This window comes from Cyprinus carpio, chromosome A12, assembly GCF_018340385.1.
Source record: "Cyprinus carpio isolate SPL01 chromosome A12, ASM1834038v1, whole genome shotgun sequence".
Lineage (NCBI taxonomy): Eukaryota > Metazoa > Chordata > Actinopteri > Cypriniformes > Cyprinidae > Cyprinus > Cyprinus carpio.
This window is the reverse complement of record NC_056583.1, coordinates 4,623,689-4,648,266: the sequence shown is the minus strand read 5'-3', so window position 1 is coordinate 4,648,266 and position 24,578 is coordinate 4,623,689. Positions and strand designations below refer to the sequence as shown.

At 36.0% G+C, this 24,578-nt stretch overlaps 1 protein-coding gene across 10 annotated transcripts in view; it reads left to right on the top strand.

Annotated features, from left to right (window-relative positions):
* Positions 1-24,578, top strand: part of pcdh15b (protocadherin-related 15b) — a 179,290-nt gene that overhangs the window by 142,473 nt on the left and 12,239 nt on the right. For 8 of the 10 annotated variants that reach the window (XM_042767219.1, XM_042767212.1, XM_042767214.1 and 5 more), the window contains 8 exons: positions 5,823-5,932; positions 7,847-7,987; positions 10,389-10,516; positions 14,366-14,581; positions 15,696-15,784; positions 17,500-17,676; positions 21,031-21,249; positions 23,601-23,609. In XM_042767219.1, the coding sequence (XP_042623153.1) occupies positions 5,823-5,932; positions 7,847-7,987; positions 10,389-10,516; positions 14,366-14,581; positions 15,696-15,784; positions 17,500-17,676; positions 21,031-21,249; positions 23,601-23,609 (1,089 nt within the window). The remainder of the gene's footprint in view (positions 1-5,822; positions 5,933-7,846; positions 7,988-10,388; positions 10,517-14,365; positions 14,582-15,695; positions 15,785-17,499; positions 17,677-21,030; positions 21,250-23,600; positions 23,610-24,578) is intronic. The other 2 variants (XM_042767211.1, XM_042767218.1) reach the window with 1 other exon arrangement.

Below are 24,578 nucleotides of genomic sequence, written 5' to 3'. Positions count from 1 at the left end.
AGTGTTCCATATGCACCTAAATGGAATTTCATATACGTATTTGATCCCGAGACCTCCTTCAGGAAGGATGGGGCTTCCTCAGCATCCCTGTTCCACGTGAAACGGGTATGTTTTCCCAGTGTTATCCAATCTCACTGAGTGGGTAGTGCTATGACAACAGTGAGTGGTCTTCTTGTTGCGAGCCCTGGCCTACACCAAAAAAGGCCACAGGTGGCTCGCACAGGGCACTGGAAAGGGCAGCATCCATGGCGCTTTGATAGAGGATCCCAATTCGTTGGTCATCGTCGTGATGTCGAGAGTGACCGACTGAAAGGCAACGTATCAGTTACGTATGTAACCCTCGTTCCCTGAAGGAGGAAATGGAGACGTGACGTCCTGTCACCACGGCTGCTCTACCACCATTGAGTGGCCGGGTCACCGGCTCGGCTCCTCAGCAAAAACCTGGTATGCATCGCACCTGCTGCCTTTTTGTGCTCACGCTGTGATCAGCTGCAGCTGGATTAAATAATTGCATGCCCATGTGCATTGGCTCGTTTAATTTACACTTGAAGTAGATTGGTCTCTCGAAGCGAGATCCCAATTCGTCAGTCACCGACGTGACATCTCCATTCCCTCCTTCAGGGAACGAAGGTTACATACGTAACCAAGACGTTTTTTACAGAGAGTGAAAATGAGGATGGAAAAATCTTTTTTTTTTCACACACTTTTTTTTGTTTTTGGTCTCACCCTTTTTACATTTCCCGACTCCCCTTACATTAATATCTTGCCTTGGTATTTAGACAAAGAAATCCATTTAACTGTTTACATGTGCAGCAGCATGAGTGCTGAAAAGAACCAGCTAGTCAGGCAGTGGGCGCCAAATTGAGTTTAATCTCAATACTAAACTGCTATTTTTTTTTATTTGTTTGTTTATTTATTTAACTTTCGTATTAACTTGGTACCAAATTACCGCCACTTTTGATATCCCTAATCCGTACTTACTGTAGGCTCACTGAGGGTGTCTAGATCTCTTTAGTGAAGTACTAAACTCTGGGAGAAGATAGATTTGCCCTTTGTAAACTCATCCAGGAGCAAACAAACCCATTTGTTGTACACTGGCTGTGCATGTAATGGGCATCTATCTCAGTATTCATGTATTCTGTCTGAGTGAAAGTTGTTTTTGAATGAAAGAAGATGAGCACGCCTCCCTACCCTAAGTTCAGCTGAAGGAAATTTGCCCTTTACCTCTTGTTTGGAAAGGACAGACACAGTATGCCACACGGCTTCCAAATGCACTGATCGCAAATACTTTGAAAAGGTCAACAGCTAATCCGGAGGCGGAACCTTTGAAAGCGTTGAAAAGGTTCTTTCATTTGAAGAGGGGCTGGTAGTTTTGCAGTGTCATGATGTCGGCTTGTTTTTGTCCTGTGTTAAGTGCTGATTTTTGGCTCTAGAGGGTCACGCAGAGCTGGACGCCTGGAGCAGGGTGCAGTACAGTGATGTTGATGGTGTTCAGTGGTGAGTCAAAAGACTCGGTTGGGTTAAAAAAAAAAAGGCTGAAACAGGAAGATTGAATAAAGAAACTAAACCTTTGAAGATGGTGCAAAAAAAAGTATAAATAAATACAATGTACTTTACATGTGTTAATGTATTTCAATTAAGTTTGGTTTTAAAGGCTGCAAGAGAGTGCTGGGGGCCTACCAAACCCCCCCCCCCCCCCCCCCCCCCCCCCCCCCCCCCCCCCCCCAAAAAAAAAAAAACAAAAACTATAATAATATGTGTAAGATTAATGAATTTGATATCTATTATTCCTTTATTCAGAATACTAGAAGGCATAGTTCTGGCACAGTTTTTTAGTTTGTTTGTTTGGTTGGTTGGTTCGTCATTTAAATAAATATATAGCTGCCATTATATTTTAGGAAGGGGATTGTTTGAAAGGCTGTAATATTTGGAAGTCTGTGGAATCAAAAAGTTAAAAGTGAAAAGTTGCTCAAGCATATAGATATTAGCCTCAAAGCTTCATGGAGTCTTTCACTTTATCAAATGATATTGTTCATGTTTCTCAATCAAGAACTGCACATTTTTCCTGACACACAACACACAAAAGGGACAGATTTGCTGTTTATGCATAAGCCCTATTGCTTTAGGGATGTTCTGGTTAAACTTCTAAATTGATATAATCAGAAGATGATAAATTCTCTTATTGTAGGCCAAAACAAAATGCCTGGAGAAACCAGAGGCTTTTCAAATAAAACTGTAGCCATGCAATAAACAAGGATATTTCTGTTCAGTATATGGTATATGGTATTCCAAGTCATGCAATTAAGATCAGATCCATTCGTCTTGCCAGAGCTTGTATGTTTGAGAATTCAGTACAGAGGTTTTAAAGACGGCTTGCTCTGAATCATAAAAAAAAAAAAAGTTCTTTCCTTCTAAATGAATTTGTATTCAAGCAGATTGATGGAGGTACTCTGAATAACAAGCGCCTTGTGTTTTATTAAATAGCAGGATTATCGATAGCTGTTATGTATTGCCTATGGTGGCCTGTGGTTTTTACGCATTTTATAAAGACCAAGATCAAAGAACATGATACAGGGATTAGACTTTGACCGTTTCCAGCATCTCACGTCATCAAAGTAAAAGATAAAATAAAAATCAAAAAACCTATGATAACCAAAAACTAAAACACTCCATATAAATAAACCAAAAGATGCCAAAAATTTCTAATTGCTATTTTGATATCACATCTTAATCTAACAAACAGAAAAGCTAACATGAAACAAACAGAAGTAGTTAGAAGCTGCCCCATGGCCCATCCTCAGTTTTTGAATTAAACACGGTTCAGTCCCAATTGAACGCCATAGGCACAAAAAAGCAGTGGAGGTTGCTGGGATGCGTTTGCCGGCTCAGTGGACCTCATTAGTGTCAAACACTTGAGCGTGTGCTTGTATGGAGCGACCATTAGAGCGATGTCAGAACACAGAGCGTACAAGAGCCTTTTTTTTCTTCTTCTCTATTATCTGCAAGTACAGCACACAGTGCACCAAGCAATAAGGCGACGCCATACAGGAAGAACATGTCGATGTGCATATTCAGGGATTATATGGAAGGTACTCTGTCATCTTTCTGAATAACAAAAGCCTATGTATCTTCCGCAAAGCAGCCCAGGGGAGACAAATCGCCGTGTAAGCCTGTGTACAACCAACTCTAAGCACTCCAAACCCAGGATGAAGGTTGCCTTGTCACCAGGCCGAGCATGAGCATCACAATGTATGAAAAGAAAATCACTGAACAACCGATTCTGTGACAGGATTATTAACTTTTGTATTCAAAGTGTCCTTGAGGGGTTTTTGTCCGTGTTGTTGGATCCGATAGGATCATCTCATTCTTTATATGCTATTGCATTTGAAAGGCAGCAGACTTGCGGTTTGAGGACAGTGAGCTTTAAGAGACGCTCTTGAGTTTGTCTGTCTACTTTCAATATTTGACTTACAGAGGTATAAGTAGTATGACAGTGGAAGTTTGTTCTCATCAGTACAGAATGTCAAATTTACAGAACTTATGGCCTTGTAAGGCTAAATACGTCAACAACATTTTAAGTTTCCATAAGACAATGGGAGTTGAACACTAGGTCGAGATCATGCAGTTGCAATGGAAAAAAATAAGTGGAGGAACAATTTTTCCTCGTAAATGCTAGTAAATTTCACAATTAATTACAAACAAATGGCAAGTAACAGGTTGAATTATACATTCAGTTTTGAAGTAGAAATACTCAAATAGTATTTTTTTATTTTTATTTTACAGTGTATGCTGTGACCCAGCTAAATTATTCCATTTCAGTTATACACTGCTACTTTTCCCCTCAATAGGCGGGTACATCTGACAAAAGTGTAGACTCTTAATCATTTTTCCTCAGTTATTCACTAGCATGTGCCTTTCTGGAGCTAATAACATCCAACATCTAATGTACAGTATGCTGCTTTAATAACTAATACTGGAATAAAACAAAAGGCAGGCAGGTATTTACTAATTACATTCACCAGAGGCCTTTTAGATTGCACACATACAAAACTGGTAATTAAGGAATATTAACAACAATATTGACATGAAAAAAGAGTTTTAAAAACCCTCACTGCCTTTGGCTGGTTAACTTTTGTAGCTTTAATAAGCTATTTAAAAACAAATATCAACATAGAGTTCAACAAGGCTGCATTTATGTGGTACAAAATTATTGAGAAATATACATACAATTTAATACAGCTTGTTTGCTATTTTATTATTATTTTGATTTTTTTTTTCCTGTGATGACCAAGCTGAATTATCAGCAGCTATTATTCCAGTCTTCAGTGTCACACGATCCTTTAGAATTCATTCTAAAAAGCTGACATGATGATTCTAATATAATCAAGAAATATTTCTAATTATTATCAATGTTGAAAACAGTTTTTGCTGCTTAATTCTTTTGTGGTGACTGTGATATATTTTATTCAGGATTTTTTGTTAATGAGTGGAAATAGAAAACAAGGTCTTTAACGTCACTTTTGATCAATTTGATGCATGCTTGCAGAATAAAAATTTTAATTTCTTTAAAAAAAAATGTACTGATCCCAAGCTAGCACTGCCCATTTGTGATAAAATCACATGAAATTAATGTTAATAGCAGATGGAACAATGATTATTTGTCAGTAGTCCAAATTGTGTTCTTCACACCCATTTGCTCCAAAATATGATTTGAAGTTTAATGTATGTTGTGCTTGGAAAGCGACAGCTGATTTTGAACATGTTTTTTTTTTTACGTTTCGGGTTTATCTGAGGTAAAGGTCTGCTCACTCCCATGCTCTCTTTCCATTTAGCAACTATGTAGGATGCCATATTAACACTGTGATCCAGTTAACTTCTTGATTGATTCAATTCCAGTGAATATTTTCTCTTGGTAATTATAAACCAGAATTTTTTACAGCTCAAATTAATTGAGTTTATTTTAGAAAATCAAACAGGTAAGTTGTCCGCCTGATTTCAGATTGTGAAATAATTAAGCTGCCATTCCATTCTCTGTCAGACCTATATGTGTACATTTAATTCTGTTTAATAGTGCTGAATAGCCCACTGTGCATTTATATCAAGGAGCAAAGGGCAGCATTTAGATTGTAATTCAATTCATTTATATGCAGGTCTGCAGTTCCAGCAGTTTTTGTAATGCACGGTTTTGAATGACCATTTTATAACTTCTCATACCCTCAGGCTTTTCCACTGTATCTAGCAATGCCAAGTTCACAGCAGTTTGAATGTACTCATACATTAAAACATTTTTTTTTTTTTTTTACACAATTTACTAATATGCTGTGCATTTATATCAAGGAGTAAGTGTAGCATTTAGATTGTAAGTCAATTCATATATTCAGTTTTGCAGTTCCAGCAGTTCTTGTAATGCAAAAGCCACAGCTTTGAATGCCCATTTTCCAGCCTCTCTTACATTAGACTTTTCTGCTGTACCATTTTTTTTTCTACTTCTTTTTCTTCACTCAATTCACTGATGTAATTTGAATTGGTGCAAGTTTGGGGTCAGTAAGATTTTTTTATGTTTTTGAAATAAGACTTTTATGCTCACCAAGGCTGCATTTATTTGATAAAAAAGTACAGTAAAAAAATAACATTTTGCAGTATTAAAAATGATTAAAAACATATATGTTTTCTGTTTTTAATATATCCATTTTACTTTTACATGCCCAGTAAAGTTCTAAAGCAGTGGTGCATATTTGCAGTGTGACCCAGCAGAACCACAGGTTTATTGTGTGTGTGTGATTTGTGATTCATCATTAATGCAGTGCACCGTGTATGTGCAGGTTCTCTCCGGTCAGCGAAAATGCCCCAGTGGGAACGGTAGCAGGAGTCATCTTGGCCGCTGCCATAAACCAGACCATCGTCTACTCCATCATCGAAGGAAATGAAGGCGGTGAGCACTAACCAGATTTGCATAATTTATTTAGTGAATAAGGTGCTAAAACCATGCAGAAAGTGCATGCAATTAAACCATCCCTGGCAGTTCTCATGCATACAATACAAGCGTATACTTCAACCAGACTATGGTTTATTCTCTCCTCAGAAACCTCAGTGAAAAAAAGACAAGATTGCGGGAAATGTCACACTGGTCTTTTATGAGCTGGATATTATTGTATTGTAATAAATTATAGTTTGTAAGACATCAAGCACTGGATAATGACAGCCCGCAGACTCCTAGATGGTGTTTCTTGGGTGGCTGTCAGCTGCAAGTTATCAAAAGCTCAGTGAGAGAGAAGGTTTTGTTTGAAGGAGTGCACTTCCTGTTGCCGTGTGTCATCAGAGAGCAAGCGAGAGCAGGAAGAGGGAGGTATGCGTGATTAAATCCTCTCTGTTCAGAATGTGTTCAGCCGAAATCTCATTTGAATACATCTGGCGCTGGTTTAAAGCGATGGGGAAATCGTTTCGGTACATTCTCATTAGACGGAATCAAGAAGCGTAGATAGGTAATCAAAGGGCTGTTTTCATTAGCGCAAACTAGAAAAAGCCAGGAAGAATAAGGTAATCATTCCACCCTTCAAACCGCCAGGATCCAAAGCGTTTATTGTGATGACATCACCCTAGATCAGAGCTAATCCTTTATGAATGTTAATGAGACTCAAGAGATGGGTAGTGCACTCTGGACCTGAAATCCCAATATAGCTAAGTGCATTAACAATACGCTACATGGAAGCGGGGAAGGGTGAGTTGTAAGACCTGGACTTAGCTGGGCAAAGAATTACTAATTGAGTAATGTCATATTATGGTAAAGGTATAGTTGACAATAGTTTTTTATTTTCCTGTAAATGCAATGGGAAAAAAATGTTTATATTGTAAAGAACCATGGTAATTCCTATTTTGGATAATCCAGTGTATAAAATCCAGTGAATGCTTTAAAAATGATGGGTACTTCATTGCATCCCTTGTGAAAAAGAAGTGCACTTAACTTTATTGCATGTGTACTTCTTGGAATATATATATATATATATATATATATATATATATATATATATATATATATATATATATATATATATATATATATATATATATATATATATATATAAACTTTATTTGCAGGTAATAAAATATTTATTAAATAAAAGGGCATTTAAGTGTACTTAAAGTACACTTCAATGGCTATGTTTCTTAACACACTTAAGTATACTTTTAAAAAAGTGCACTTTGTAATAATGTCAAAATAAAGGTTTAAAAAATTAAAATATTTTATATCACGCTAAAGCACGTGTAAATTGCTTTTAACTGTAGTGTTTGTTACTACATTTTGTTAATACAAATTAAAAACAAAAGCAAATTAATATGTTTTATATGTACTGAATTGTGACTTCATCATTACAAATGTACAATTTGTAAAATACAAAAGTATATTTTAGTTTATTATAAATGCTTGCCAGTACATTCGGCAGTACACATTTATCATTTACCAATAGAAGTAATTATGAAATTACATATAGAGATGTACTTAAGTCCTACTAAAGTTGGTCTAAATTCAACTAATTGCATTTAAGACAAATTTAAACTATAATGCATTAGCATCCAAACAAAATAAAATAAAATTAATCATACAAAAAATAATTAATTTCTATTTTATGTAATTTATTATTTATTATTTCTGTAATCTGTATTTTTTATTTATTTATTTATTTATTTATTTATTTATTTGATTTTGGAAATTTAAAGACACATAATCTGACGCTATATAATAAATATCTAAGACTAAAATCCTTAATTCCGACTGTGTGTATCTGAGTGTGAAGCAGTTGTAAAATAACAATTAAACACACCTGCTGTATTTCTCCTGTTGCGACAGGTGAATTCGTTGTGAACAACATCACTGGAGTTATCAGCACTGCTAAGCCGTTGGACTACGAGAGCAACAGCAGTTATGTCCTCCGCGTGGAAGCAGACTCCATGAGGGTGGTGTCGTCCAACCTACGAGCCCCATCCAAAAGTGAGGCTTCTTTCAATGCCCATTCACATCACGGACGATATCTATAAAGTTTCAATAACTGTCTGATTCTTAGAGAAGTAAATGCTACAACTATAACATTAGCCAAACACAGAAACAATATCAATGGTTCAGTATCAACTTTCAGAAGGTTTTTTTTTTTTTTTTTTTTTTCAGGAGATTAAACATTGACAGAGTATAAAGAGTAAAGAGTACAAGCATTTAAAGTGGCAGACGACAAAACTGCAGCTCATGCTTATAATAAACAAAACTTTATCTTCTGTTAGTTTGAACGCTAATATAGTTATAGTTATCTTTACATTTTTCGTTCTTGGTGTGAACTGGCCTTTTTTTTTTTTTTTTACCCTTTTTTTTTTTATTTAAACCGTCAAATGTGTTTAAAGGAATTCTAGGCTTGGTTTCTGAAGACATCAGTCAAATCATCCAAAATAAAGAGCATTCCGTATGGGTCTGCTTTTGACCCTGGCATATTTTATGTGGCTTGAAAGCTAGTTCAGAGAGTTTTTGATTTTTCGTTGTATTTTGGAGTGAATAAAACACCTCCTTCCCAGCATGCCAGAGCAGAACATCTCAATGTAATAAAAATATAATCGTAAATTACTTCCTGTCATCTCGTGTTCCATTAGGATGGGGGGATGGGGGGCTGCTTGTCCATCTTTTCCATGTGGAGTTGATTATGGAAAATCATTTTTTGAGAAAAGAATTCATGATTAAACAGATTAGACAGCTATGGATATTGATTTATTTTTTTCTCATTTAATGTTTTAATTACGCAAACCTGGTGATAAAATCAAAAGATTAGTTGCATCCAGTCAGTCTTATTGGTTTTAACTGATTGTTTAATGTGAGTTTTAATTAATTATAACTTGTCAGTGTGCTTGCAAGAGCTGCCAGGTTCTTGTTTTTAATAAAACCTCATGGTTCTCATTGATTGACATGGATTTTGAATTGATTTAAAATTGTAATTAAATTAATTACATCATGTGCAGATTAATTAACCTAATTACTTCATAGTTTGCATGATATGACTAGGTGTTATAAGTGAGAAAGGTCTCCAAATGAAGAGAATTTAAGAACTTTAAATTATTGTGGCAGATAAAAGCATTACAAAAAGTCAATATATTGTTTAAAAGACTTGCTTTATGCTTTCAGGTGGTTCACTTGCTGGTTTTATTCATTGTTGTTGGTTTTCATTTCATCCAGTGGTCAGTGATCCTCTTGTGTCGTGTCTTGCTGCTCTGTGCTGTGATGCTTCAGCGCTTCACTCGGAGTGACTGTGCAGAAATGGGCAGAAGGTTCTGGAAACCCCTTGGCATGAGCGCTGTAGTCTGTCAGATGATAAATCATGTCGTTGCTCTCATACCCCCGCAAAATATGACTCTGCCTTTTACATTGATAGGTGACAGATGATGGTCTTGAAGGACTTGATGAAGAAATGCTGTGCACCATAAAAAAGCAGCTTAGATGTGCAGCTTAGATGTGCAAAACTGAGTTTGGAGGGCAGAGTTTTGGTGATCTCCTGAGTTTGATTGTAATTGCTTTGAGGCTTTTTCCATGAGAGCAGTACACTTTTTTTGTTTTGTTTTGAGAACTAGCAAGAAAACTGGGAAGTTCATGAATAGTTTAAAACTTTTAATGCTAGTTAGAATTACTTCTGAAATGTAAAATCATACAAAAATATCATAATTTTTGACATTTGTTGAATTGATATTTACTTCATTTTAGTTAAAAGCTATGTTTTATTTAAGATATTTAAAAAAAATTAAATTACTGTTGTGTTGGCTGCGTTGTCAAGTCGGCATGAAATGGAAAGTAAACCTGTTTTCTAAATGCATATAATTGATCTTACTGTGAATGATTCATTAATGCATATGAAAAATAAATAAGTAAATAAATAAGCTCATAATTTTTAAGCAAAAATGTCATCTTCCAGTGAAACGATGTCATTTAGTCTGCTTAAACTCCGCCCTTTCTTACAATCGACTGCAAGCTCATATTCAGATCTACAGAAATTCAATCAAGATCCCTGCTCTACCATTTTATTTTTGCTTTTTTTCATAATTTGTTTTAGTCGTATACAGTATGTACATCACATTGCAGAAGAAAAGATCTGTCACTACTTCCATTACATCAAGAATTTAATCATTCAACTTGTTGAATGTTGTTGTAAGAAAAAAATTGTCAAAAGTTGGATTTTATTCCGTTTTTTTTTTTTTTTTAATCAAAATATTATCTTGATGTTTACTAAATGTCTGTAAAAATACAAAATAAAAAAAAATAAAAAAAAATAAAACTGTATTCATATTTTAGATGCAGATTTAAAATTGATATAACGTTCTTGGGTGATGTATTTTTTTTTTCTATTTTTTTTTTCACCTCACAGGCAACACAGCAAAGGTCTTCATTGATGTGCAAGATGAGAACGACCATCCTCCTGAGTTCACTAAGCCCTTTTACCTCGCTGGGGTTGCAGAGGATGCCAAGACCTTCACCTCTGTTTTACAGGTCCAGGTAAAGTGTCTTCTCCCGCAGAATTGTAACTCTATCCATGAGACTTCAGACAGCACTCCCACGGATAAGCCAAGGGCTGTTCACTAACTGTTATATATTGCATCCGAATGGCAGGAGCGGGCTAAATCACTACCTGTAATATGATTGGCTAGTTTCCTGGCCTGGAAAAATCATAGATATTATTAATCAAATCTTAAAAGTCATGGGCCTCTCTTTGGTGAATATGCATTTTTCCCAAATTTCAGTGGTTTGCTATTGCTCTTGTGTAGAGAAAAACTTGTTTGCAAACCTTAATGATGTTAGAATTGTGAACAAGTAATTCCAGTTTCCAATTGGTCTGAATCAGAATTATTTTTAAATGACTGGAATGGAAAAACCTTTGTAGTTCATCATCGAAAAATGGTAATGCTATATTTAGCTGGAGTGTATTACGCTAGTTTTCTTATGTGCTGGTGGTTGAAGTGAAGTGAGTTGGCTCCGCTGTCTGTGTGAGGAGGTGTTGTTGGTCAGATTGCTGGTCTCGGCTGAGGAGTTTAAGTCTACTCAGCTGGGGTCTGAAAGATTGGATCATCTTGAGACAGCTTGTAAAATGTCATGGCTGTGGGGCCCCGCTGATACAGATCTCAACACAACTGTCAAAAACATGGACAAGGGCACTGCATTCCCTGGAAAAGAAAATGAATCAAAGATCCTCATCAATCAGCCAGGCTTTCTCAGATAGCATGGACTGTGTCCTTTTCCAGCCTCTCGCTCTGTATTACTTTTTGTTTTCTTTGTCTTTACTAGTACTTTTCTGTCTAACAATGACTTTGTCTCTCTGTCTTAACCCTGTCTCTTACTCAAATCTGTTTTCAAACTTATATTCTAGCCTCAAACATACCCTATGCAAGTACATAAACAGACACTTCTGGCATCTCAAGCTCAATTTTAAACATTTTTGCATGCGTTTATCCATTTCTGTGTGATTTATAATGCACACTATAGCAGACATTTGCAAAAAATGTCATCTGTCACGGCAGAGTAAAAGTTTCATGAGTTTTACATTTATGGCTAACTACCTCAATAATTACTGATATTCCAATTTAATAGCAGCGATTTGAAGTTAACTCTATCACCCCCTTGAGTACAGAAGTGCTAGGGATTTCAAATGTAGCTGTATAGTATAAAGACGATGCTAAAATGAAGTAATGTAATGCCAAAACAGCATCAGTAATACTGAGTACTTAAGCTATAGCTCTGTCCCCTTGGTTACTGTTGCTAACTCAGAGAGCTTTGCAGAACATAAACTGGACATTTCAGTGATCAGTGCATCAAAAAAATTTGCACAGACTTGTGTGAATTGTGGCATTGCAAGGCACCACATTTTTGCCATTTTTTCCCTAGTGAAAACAGTGTAAGTGAACAGAACAATTCCTAATGTTTCTACAATAGACCTGTCGCTGTCTGTTATGTCATTAATATTAATCAAACGACACTATTGTCAAGATAAATAGAAAAGATAAACACCCTTTGCTTCAGGCTGGATAACTTTTAAAAGGGTTTTCATTGTTGAACATACACAAAGCTATAAGAAAAAAAAAAAAAAAAAACTTTATTATTAATTTTAATTACAAACCCCCTTTGCCAATGATTTAAAGGGATAGTTCACCTTCAGTTGCTGGTCCCCATTGACTTTCATAGTATGGGGAAGAAAAAAAAACACTATGCAAGTCAATAGGGGCAAGCAACTGAAGGTGAACTATGAAGGTGAACTAAGTATTTATGTATAATTTTACTTTACATTTATTTATTTTTTTAAAGTTTCAGACAAACATTTGCATTAAATACCCAGCAAAATCCAAGCACTGATGATTTCATTAGTGTCTTAAAGTTTCAGACAAACATTTGCATTAAATACCCAGCAAAATCCAAGCACTGATGATTTCATTAGTGTCTTTGTTCTGTTGTTTTTATTTGTTCAGTTGCCTGTAATTGGTTTCTCTCTTCTTTTTTTATATTAGGGTTTTCTTGTCTTGAATAATTACAATTTTAATTAAAAAAAAAAAATTCTTCAGATATACTTGAAGGCTAATTTACTTTAATATTTATACTAATGTTTCACTTCAAAGAAGTGTGTTTAATAGTATATTAGTTTTTACAGTGGTATCAAAATTCCAATGTCTTTCACAAGCGTCTGAATTTACGTACTTGATGACATATGTTTCTGGCCTTAGAACTACAACCATGTAATTATCTCAGTGTTACATTAATCAGACATGCAGGCCACGTGTGGTAACTCAGACAGGGATTCACCTCATATGGCTTCGCCCTGCCTTAAGTTCATGTGCAGACTAAAAGAACAGCGACTGTGATGCTATCAGGGGCCGGGCGTCCTGTGTTCATTCAAAGAGACCTTATTAGCCAAGACCCCAGACTGAGTTAAGCCATGCAGCAGAAGCCCGGGGTTTTATAGGGTCACTTTCACTGTGAATACTGATTACCATCATCAATTGCTTTTGTTTGCTTAAAGAAACATCTGAGATATGAAGTTCAGCAGGCAAAAATCCAAATATGCTGCCTTGACATACACGGTCATGCATTTTGTCCATTTCTCAGGTGTCGCAGAAATCGTTTACTATGGATTTTTCTTTAAGCAGCTCAGGGATTTGTAGATTAGCCTAATCTACTTTGAAATCCCTCTTTAAATAGTTTTGAGGAGAAAAGGCGAGAAAATTGAAACTCTTCCTTGCTCTGCCAACCCTAAGGACAGAGATGTCAGTGAAAGAACTGCTTTTACATTGCATTGTAGAAGCGCTTTCTCCGATTAGCCCTGCATCTGTTGTTCTGTCCTGATCTGATAATTAGTTTATGCAATTTATCAGCCATCTAAGAAAACATTACCTTTGTGATGTTCCTTGAATTTAATTCGCTGTAGAAACGTGAAGAAGGAAAATGAAAAGAGACAGTTTTACACAATTTTGAATCAAGATCTGGGTCACAGCGACAATCAAAGTTTTTCACCACAGAGTTGCGCGTTCTGTCCACACTAAATGATCAATTAAAAGACTGACCTTCTGTTTGCATGAGTCTTTAAAACATGCTTACTGTATCTATTGAAACAGGTCTTCCATGCATATTAGAAACATAGAGAAAAAGAGGAGATCAGAGGTTTCCGCTGCCAAGTTGTGCATTGTGTCCACACTCAGCCTCACTATATGACCAATTAAAAGACAGACCTTTTATTTGCAAGGGCCTTTTAATACACACTTACTGTATATAATGAGATGGGTCTTCCAGGCATATTGGAAAAATATCTGCTTTCTAAGAAAACATAGCCTTTCTGCTGTTCCTAGGGTTTAATCTGGGACACAAACACAAAGAAAGAAATGGAAAACGGTTATGACTGCAGCACAGAGGAGATCAGAGGTTTCCGCTGCCAAGTTCTGCATTTTGTCCATGATCAGCCTCACTAAATGACTAAGTAAAGACAGACATTTTATTTGCAAGGGCCTTTAATACACACTTACTCTATTTATTGAAACCGGTCTCACAGGCATATTGGAAAAAGTCTCATTTGTGTTAATGTCTCTGCCTGGTCCGGGCACCCTGCTGTCCGTGGAGCCGTGCGTTCCCTTCTCTTGTAAAAAGCCATTATAAATCATTGTCACTGCAGTGGAGCGCAATAATGTACAGCTGAGACTGAAGCCAATGTGTCATAAGTGCTGTGAAATCGAAGCTTGGAGCTCCTCCTAAAGGCCAGAGGGGGAAGTGTATGCACCGGCAGAGGTTGAGCAGCTCTGTGTTGTAGGTGATAAGTAGCTTGTGGCTATGCCTCTCTTTGACATGTCTGTGCTCTGTTGTATCTGACAGGCTGTGGATAAAGACAAAGGGAATTATAGCGCCATGCTGTACAGGCTGATTATCCCCCCAACTACTGACGGCAAAGACGGCTTTGTTATTGAGCCCTTCACAGGAGTAATTAAGACAGCCATCATGTACAGAAACATGCGGCGCTCCTACTTTAAATTTGACGTGGTTGCTACCGACGACTACGGGGAGGGACTCAGCAGCAGTGCTCAAGTGGTGGTACGTATGTGATCCAGAACCATAAAGTTGAGTGTTTTTGCATAGTTTCCCATTCAAAAGTCTCTTTTGAGCAGGATCTTTTTAATGATCAGTCAAAAAGACTTACTGACAGATCATGAGTTACCAGTTTGATCCCTTTTTAACTGAATCAGTCATATATACTGTATATAAGATAATATAACATAAGATTATTATTATTTTTTGTATCCATGTATTTAAATCCAAATAATTTAAATGTATTTATTTATTTGTTTGTTTGTTTTTTTACACTGTTTTTCCATGGACCCCCTGGCACTCCCTTATGGCCCTTTCTGGGGTCTCCCTGGTTAAAGATTTAAATTCAGAGATTTTGTTTAAATAAATGGTACTTGGAATAAGGAAAAATAGATATTGCCAAAAATTTAATTGTTTTCGTTTAGCATATATTTTCCTTAAAAGTAATAAAAGAATCATTAAAAGAATTATAAAGAATCATAATTACTGAAATAAATGAACTTTCCCATGACATTCTAATTTATTGAGATGCACCTGTATATATATAGAACCATCAGGTTTGTGTGCGTGTGTGTGAGAGAGAAAATAACTTAATTTATACAAGTAGGAATATTTGAACTGAAGTATAAATAAATACTTCAAATATATTTAATTCAACCTATACATTTTTTAAACAATCGTTAATATTTTCTGCAGTTAAATTCTTAATTTTATCTTGTTTAAGGATGTTTAGATACTGGAGAACAAGAAAAATGCAATATTTGCAGTATAACAACACAAGTGTATATAAACAAATCTATAATTTGTGTGTATATATATGCATTTGCATTTCTTCATTTCTAATGTAAAGTAAGCACAGATTTACCATTAAGTTTCCTTTAACTTATTTCTGTCTCTCAGTTTCAATCACAGAAACAGCATAAATGTAAAATGTTACACAGTTTAGAGCTTAATAACTTAAATAAGTATACCAATAGGGATATTTGAACTGAAGTATAAATAAATACTTCAAATATATAATATTTTAGTAAACATTTTTATAATATTTAGGCACAGTTTAGAGCCTTCATGCTACACTATCATTTTCTCTTACAGAGATTATTTTTGTCTTATCTCACAGGTGTCTGTGGTTAACCAACTGGACATGCAGGTGGTCGTATCCAACGTGTCGCCCACTGTAGTTGAACAGAACAAGGATCAGCTGATTGGGTAACGCGTTCTATACAAACACATTCTTCACCCTGACATACTCCCCAACATAACGTTCCTGGCAGCCGCAGAGTGCTTGAAGTTGTAATGCAGTGGTTCAAAATCCTGGTCCTGGAGAACCCCCAACACTGCACGCTTTTGGTGTCTCTCTTATCTGACACACAAATTTGAGGTCTTGGAGTTTTCACTAATGAGCTGATAAGTTGAACCAGGTGTGTTTGAATAGAGAGACATCTAAAATGTGTTGGGGGTTCTCCAGGACCAGGATCGGAAACCACTGCTGTAATGTATGCATGAGTACTTGACTCCTGCGGATCCAGATGTTTATGTTGGTGATATTGTCAACCCCTCTTAGATAGAAGGGTTTTTTTTCATTCTTTGTGGTATAATATTTGCAAACATCCCACCTATTACGTAATTGCCACAAACCAGTGTCAGTGTTATTTACTGAAAATCATAGCTGCAGCGCTCATGTTTTGTGTACTAAATCCAATGTGCAATGTCTGTGATACAGAACATGGCTAAATTATTGTTATTTTATGTCAAAACTCATCTACTGAATTTGTGCTAGTGCAAATGAGATTTGAGAGATTTTTTAGTGAACAAAAAACAGTCACATTTTAGTTTGGGGACCAATTCTCACAATTAGCTAACAATTAACTATGACTCTTGCCTCAATAAACACCTAATATACTGCATATTAAAAGTTACAGTAGTAAGGTAGTTGTTAAGTTTAGGTATGGGGCAGGATTAAGAGATCTGAATAATGGTCATGCAGAACAAGGCATTAATATGTGCTTCATGAGTAATAATAAACAGAAAATATGCTAGTAACATGCATGCTACCAAGCAACTAGTTCACAGCTAGTACACACACACACACACGTATGCATGTATGTGTGTGTGTGTATATATATTATATAGACTAAATAAATACACACACACAAACATAAACATTTCTGTCTCTCTCTTCTCCTTTTGTGATCCATAGAAGTTTAGTCACACACACAACCTTCAACCTTTCTGTCTCTCTCTTCTCCTTTTGTGATCCATAGAAGTTTTGGAACAACACATGTTAATGATGTCATCATTTACATGTCATCATTCCCTGTTGAGATAGTACAGTGCAGATATGAAGACATAAACACATTTAAAATTCATAGTATATACACAGACAGGAACACACTCGCATAACAGAACTCACAGCCCAAACCATCTTATTCTCTCTTGTCAGGCTATTTCCCCAGCAAACCTGCTCCTTGTTCCTTTCCTCCAAGTAGAGTCATCATTCCAGCCTCTGTTCTTTTTTGTCCCATGTTCTTATTTCACCTCAGCAGCTGTGAATGGGGGATATCTGAGGCACTGCAGGTAATTGGCTGAGGAGGGCTGGCTGCTCTGAGATGTGAGCTGAGGGGTAATAAAGACACCTACTGGGAGGAAAATTCTGAGGAATACATAGGAGTGTATAGCTCACATTTCTGACTTTGTAACTCACAATTGCTTGTTATAAAGTCAGATTTGCGAGATATAAACTCACAATTGAGAAAAAAGTCAAAATTGCAAATTTACTTCACACAATTCTGAGAAAAAAAAGGCAGAATTATGAGGAAAAAAAATCGCTTTTGGTGGTGGTGGTGGAAACGTGCATTCATAGTTTTGGGAATGTTCTCTGTGTGAAAATAACATTCATTAGTTGTTTCTGTCTCTCAATGCAGGATTTTAGAGCGCTATGTCCAGGACCAGATTCCAGGAGCTAAAGTTGTTGTGGAGTCGATCGGGCCGCGTCGTTTTGGCGAGGGTTATGAACAGGAGGACTACTCAAAATCTGACCTGATGGTTTATGCAATCGACCCGCTGACCAACAGAGCTCTCTCAAGACAGGAGCTCTTCAAGTGAGTGCTTTCTCTCATCCAACTTACCCTCACAAACTCCATTTCTGCAGTGCTCTTCTTTCTCTTAACCTCCTGACCTTTCCCTCAACCCTAAACAACTAACCGCTAGAGATCTATGTACCCTTCACACTGGGATATATATGTGTTTTCCAAAAAATTGGGCTACAGTAATATGAAAATAGCATGTATGTACATGATTGTGTTTTTGAGAAAACAACATTTATGCTTGGTTAGTGAAAAACTACAATTTTGAAGTCACTGAATTAAGGTCATAAAACACATACAGAACATTTGTTCACAAGACTGTCAAACACGGACCTTGTAGCCTAGAATTTTTGCTTCACAATGATGTGAAAATCATCTTGTTTACTCACTCACAGAAAACATATTAGTGTGATTCACACCTGAGAAGACAAAGGCCCGCATAATGAGCTGCATAATGAGCCTTTCAGTCAGGTGTGTGACCGAGAGGAAAGAGTTACAAGAAAGAATGTGAGGACAAAATAAATGTATATATTTTTATTTGTGTTGTTTATTTAGAATATATTTAATAATCCTACAAAATAACTTGAGATTCACTTGCGAGTGCAGTTTAACAGTTTATTAGTAACAAAGCTGACTTTCAAAGCTGAATTTTTAACATCATTACTCCAGTCACATGATCCTTCAGAGATCAATCTAATATTCTGACTTGCTACTCAAAAAAAAACATTTATTATTATTATTATTATTATTAATAATGTTGAAAACAGATGAGTTTTTTTTTTATTAATTGAAAGAACATCATTGTTTGTAACATGATTATTGTATTTATCTTAAGTAAGCATGCTGTTTATACAAATAAACTGCATTGTTAACATTATTGTGATGGTCACTGATACTAGTAGTAATTTTTAGGAAAATAAAGAACACAACTACCACATAGCACATTTATTGTCAATGATATTAAAATGTGTACAAGTTATATGAAAACTATTACAAAATTAAAAAATTTAGTCATGTTTATGATCTCTGCTGGGTCAAGCCGCTTCATTCTTCTTTCTGAGGTAATCCAAATTGTTCCTCTCAGCGGTCTTATTGAGGTGAATTATGTCTTATTCCTCTCAGCGCGAAGCGAACAGTAACATTTAAAAAACGTGAAGTATAGTATCGCTGCTTTGTTTGCTCTGATGTGGGTGATTACCCGCCGTGAGCTTCACGTAGACAATTGTAATATCGATAGCATGCTTGGCGCATGGTCGTATTAGATATAATGAAGGGAGACGTGAAAGACTGGACATTGCGTTGTTTTATGTGGATTACTTTATCACAGAATATTTGTTTTCATTAAGACTTTCTCAGTTTAAAAGTAGACATGTCAAGCTTACTATAGATCTATCTCTCATGTCTCAATATTGAGCAAATAAAGAACAACAGTTCATTTTAATGACGCATTTCTAAATGAAGATCACGCAGAACCAAGGCTGCAGACAGCGCACTCTGATTGTTTTCTTTAATTTATAAATGCACAAAGTTTTGTTGTTATTATGTGTGTATACAAATAAAAGTAGACCCTTTACAAAATCGAAATATAAATTACTCTCAGTTTTATGATCAAAACTGAAAGTGTAACTTAAGTTCTTTTCGGTCTTATCAGGAGAATATGCCACAAAACGCGTATCCGCATTAGTCGACTCCAAAGGGTTAACATTGCTATAGATAGAAATATGAGTCACTTTTACCAGCTAAAGATGATGCATGTTGGATGTCTTGGCTTGTTTTTGGCTAAACACCATCTTGCACTGATTATCTATCACTAATAATCTAATTTAATCATTATTAGTTTTGTGTCCATCAGGTTCCACAATTAAATAATAATAATAATAAATACTATTAATTACCTTTCATTTATAAAGTATTTTATTCACTGGATTATGCCAAAAAAATATATAATAATAATATAGTTAACATGGCCATTCAATGTATTGCATAACATTTTTCATAACATTATTTAAGATACCAGCCACCCCTAGCCATTAGTTAGCCTGTTATTCATAGTGTATTTTTCACCCAAGCAGCACAATAAAGCTAATGAAGTGTATGTTTGTGTTTGTTTAGACATTTTCTCATTTTTCATAAAAATGAGACTTGTGGTTATATCCATAGCCAGATTGTCTGTTTTGTCATAGTAATTAGCCTGCTCAGACAGCACGGTTTCTAATGCTTGTACAAGCAAATCATGAATTCTAGGCTGTCAAATGTGCTTTTAAACTCTTTACTTCTAATAAAGTTCTTTTTTTCTTTATTTATATAGCGCTTTATACAATACAGATTGTGTCAAAGCAGCTTTACAGTGTTAAACAGAAGAAAAAAAATGTGTGCTGATGATGCAAGAGGAAAATAGAAAACAGCCAGTTTTTTGAGTTAAAGGGATACTCCACCCCAAAATTTTTGTCATTAATCACTTACCCCCGTGTCGTTCCAAACCCGTAAAAGCTGTTTTGGATGAAAACCGGGAGGCTTGTGACTGTCTCATAGACTGCCAAGTAAATAACAGTGTCAAGGTCCATAAAATGAAGGTATGAAAGTCATCGTCAGATGACAATCTGGGTTAAATGAAGCAACGGGAACACTTTTTGTAAGCGAAGAAAACAAAAATAACAACTTTATTCAACAATTCTTTTGTCAGCAGTCTCTCCATATCACCGTATGCTGTGTATGCTCTTCTGTATCATCCGCGCCACAAGGATGCACTGTTTTCTTTCAAGTCAAAGCTAAATACATGTAGAAGCAGTGCATCCTTGTGGCATGGATGATACAGAAGAGCATACACAGCATACGGTGATATGGAGAGACAAAAGGTGTTCCCATCGCTTCATATAACCCAGATTGCACGTCTGATGGCAGATGGAGTATTCTGACGACGACTTTCATACCTTTTATGGACCTTGACACTGTTATTTACTTGGCAGTCTATGGGACAGACACAGGCCTCCCGGTTTTTGTCCAAAATATCTTAAATTGTGTTCCAAAGGTGAACGGAGCTTTATATTTCTCCTCTGGCCAGACAATTCAGTCTTTTGTTTTATTTAACTGTCAGCAGGGTGAATGGTACTTAAAAATTGTGCTTTTATAGTAGCCAATGTAACTATAAGATCAACACATTACATTTACATTATATTAAAAAGTCAGATGACCCATTTTACACTTTATTATAAAAGTTTGGCTCATGAATTTTAATTACATTCGCTCAGTTGTTCACCAATTGCCTGGAAGGTGAGATCTTTATTGCCAGATTTATGTGGCTTGCTCTGCAGAACTAGTCGAATAGTGTATGCAAGGCCACATGTGTGACTGTTCCTGTGGTTTTTAAAGGTTTTTAGATGGGAAGTTATTGGACATCAATAAGGAGTTCCAGCCCTATCTTGGTCGCGGAGGACGCATTCTGGAGATCCGCACACCAGATGTGGTGGAGAGCGTGAAGAAGGCGGTTCAGTCTGTTGGATACACCGAAGGAGCCCTACTGGCCCTGGCCGTCATTATCATTATGTGCTGTATCCCAGCCATCCTCATCGTCATCATCACGTACCAACAGTGAGTGTCGCCACCATAGTCCAGTGTACCTTAAAGCTTATATGGGTTTGGTGCAACATGAGGGTGAATAAAGGTTTTTTTTTTTTTTTTTTTTTTTTTTTGCTTAACTACTCCTAGGCTAACAGTGTAGCCAAAAATGTCTTGATCTAAACAATTAAAAAATGTCATTTAATATTAATATTTGGTAGGGGTATTGTAAATACTGACAAAAAAAGATGGGATTTTGGGGATTTTTCTGATAATGATCATTTTTTGAGTGTGTTTTTGAAGACAGCATTCTTGCTTGTGTGATATTGCTATATCATTTCTTATAAATATAGAAAAACAAAAACCCATACAGGGATTTATTTATTTTTATTTATTTATTTTGCTACATACTCAATAATGTCAGCTGGCACATTGTTAAAACAACAATCATGATATTATCGTAGACGATAATATCATGCAGACCCCTAATATTTAGCAAAATTAGCCTTTAACAGATTCTTCTGTTGTAATTCTTTGTATAGTTAGCTTTTACAGGAAATGTTATGTCATAGTGTTTCTTTCATGCCCTGTGTGGGATCAGGTTGAATCACTGGAAAGACTACTCAGACTGCAGACTTCTCCACTTTGCAACCAAATAAATAAATGTAAAGTTCATTAAGGTTGAAACATCCTGTTAAACAGACAGCTTCCCTCTGCTGGGATTTCAGATGAACATACACACATTCTTTCTTTTTACATTGGTAACACCTTTGAGAACTTACTGGTCTTATGTTTATTCAGCGTGAAATATTAATAATTAAGGACATGAGAGGTAAATATGACAAACTGTCTGTGGTTAAAGGCTGATTTTTACATGTGGTTCCAGCTAAGCCAGTGCCATATGGCAAACCAGACAATGAGAATTCAGGAATGTAGCGTCATAATCTGTGTGTGTGTGTGTGTGTGTGTGTATATATATATAGTCGTGGACAAAAGTTTTGAGATTGACACAAATATTAATTTTCACAAAGTCTGCTGCTACAGTGTTTTTAGATCTTTTTGTCAGATCTTACTATGGTATACTGAAGTATAATTACAAGACAATTACAATAAGTTTATGCAAAGACTCTGCAGTCGCCCTGGCATGCTGTCGATCAACTTCTGGGCCATATCCTGACTGATGGCAACCCATTCTTGCATAATCAATGCTTGGATTTTGTCAGAATTTGTGGGTTTTTGTTTGTTCATCCACCTCTTGAGGATTGACTACAAGTTCTCAATGGGATTAAGGTCTGGGGAGTTTCCTGGCCATGGACCCAAATGGATGTTTTTGTACCATTCTTTATTCATGGCTGTGTTCTTAGACAAAATTGTGAGTGAGCCCACTCCCTTGGTTGAGAAGCAACCCCACACATGAATGGTCTCAGGATGCCCCAAACAATCAGAAAGGGGATTCATCAGAGAAAATGACTTTACCCCAGTCCTCAGCAGTCCAATCCCTGTACCTTTTGGAGAATATCAGTCTGTCCCTGATGTTTTTCCTGGAGAGAAGTGGGTTCTTTGCTGCCTTTCTTGACACCAAGCCATCCTCCAAAAGTCTTGGCCTCACTGTGTGTGCAGATCCACTCACACCTGCCTGCTGCCATTCCTGAGTAAGCTCTGCACTGGTGGTGCCCCGATCCCACAGCTGAATTAACTTTAGGAGACGGTCCCAGCACTTGCTGGACTTTCTTGTGTGCCCTGAAGCTTTCCTCACAGCAATTGAACCTCTCCCCTTGAAGTTCTTGGTGATCCAATAAATGATTGATTTAGGTGCAATCTTACTAGCAGCATTATCCTTGCCTGTGAATCTCTTTTCGTGCAAAGCAATGATAACTGCAAATATTTCCTTACAGGTTACCATAGTTAACAGAGGAAGAACAATGATTTCAAGCACCATCCTCCTTCTAAAGCTTCCAGTCTGTCATTCTAACTTAATCAGCATGACAGAGTGATCTCTAGCCTTGTCCTCATCAACACTCTTACCTGTGCTAATGACAGAATCACTGACATGATGTCAGCTGGTCCTTTTTCTGGCAAGGCTGTAATACAGTGGAGATGTGTTTGGGATGAAGTTAATTTTCATGGCGAAAAAGGACTTTGATCACCCTTCATAACATTCCGGAGTATATTCAAATTGCCATCATAAAAAAATGAGGCAGCAGACTTTGTGAAAATTAATATTTGTGTCATTCTAAAAACTTTTGGCCACGGCTTTATATATACATACACATGTATTGCTGTTATTGATTCTTTTAGTGCTGTCCATGTTGTTATGAGTCATAGTCTAATATATTTTTCTCTTTCTTTTTTTTTTTTTTTTTTTTACAATGCACCAACTTCAGATTCAAAGAGTAAGTATTGTATTGCATGTGTGATGATATATTGGTTATATATCTCAACCATTTCCCTCTCTCAAGCATTATTTAATTCAGTGGTTCTCTGATGGTTCGGCTTCAAGGCCCAGATTTTACATGGGTTATCAAATAGCAACCCAACACTACTTAAATAACTTGTACAAAAGTTAATGATACAACAATGAAAATAGTATCAAACAATAGTGATATTAACATTAAAAAATAATAATTGACTTGTTTGTATAGTTTGAGTGTTTGATAAAAGTCTCTTGAATTTTAATGTTTATGCTCTGAACAGCCAATAATTTACAGCACAAAATACATTGTCAGCACTAATGATGTCTTTCCTCGTTGGTAATATCTTCTTGTATTTTTTATATACTTTTGTTTGTTTACCTGTCCATGTTGGCATATTTCAAAATATGACTAGCTTCTATCTGTTGTATCTGAGAAAATCCTAAATCTAAATGCTAAAGCTAAATGTCCAGGGAAAGATAAAGGCTTGTTGATTTCCGAGGATCAGAACAAAAGCGCTTAGAACATAACTAGTGTAAAGAATAGTGTTTGTTCACTAAGCTGTCCGATCCCCCAAGGATATAAATCTGATTCCAACCTCCTTGTAAAATTGCACTTTGAAAGAAAAGATCAAAACCAAACTATTCAAAAGCATTAGAAGCGTTTCTTTAAGGACAGCATGCTATAAAATTACAAACTCAAACCACTTCACAGGCACTCATTACATAAACATAACCATCAAACTCTCAACTATTACCTTAGTACACTTTATATAAAATAAATAAAATATATGCAATAAAAGAAATGATATTTTTTCAAAATTCAGTTTCAGTAAACATAGTTTCTGTGCCCCAAATGAGGTTTTTGATCTATGACTGCATTTATAATTTATGAATCTTTAATAATATAAGATATTGCTTTTATTTTGCTCCACTTGTTGACTTCATCATC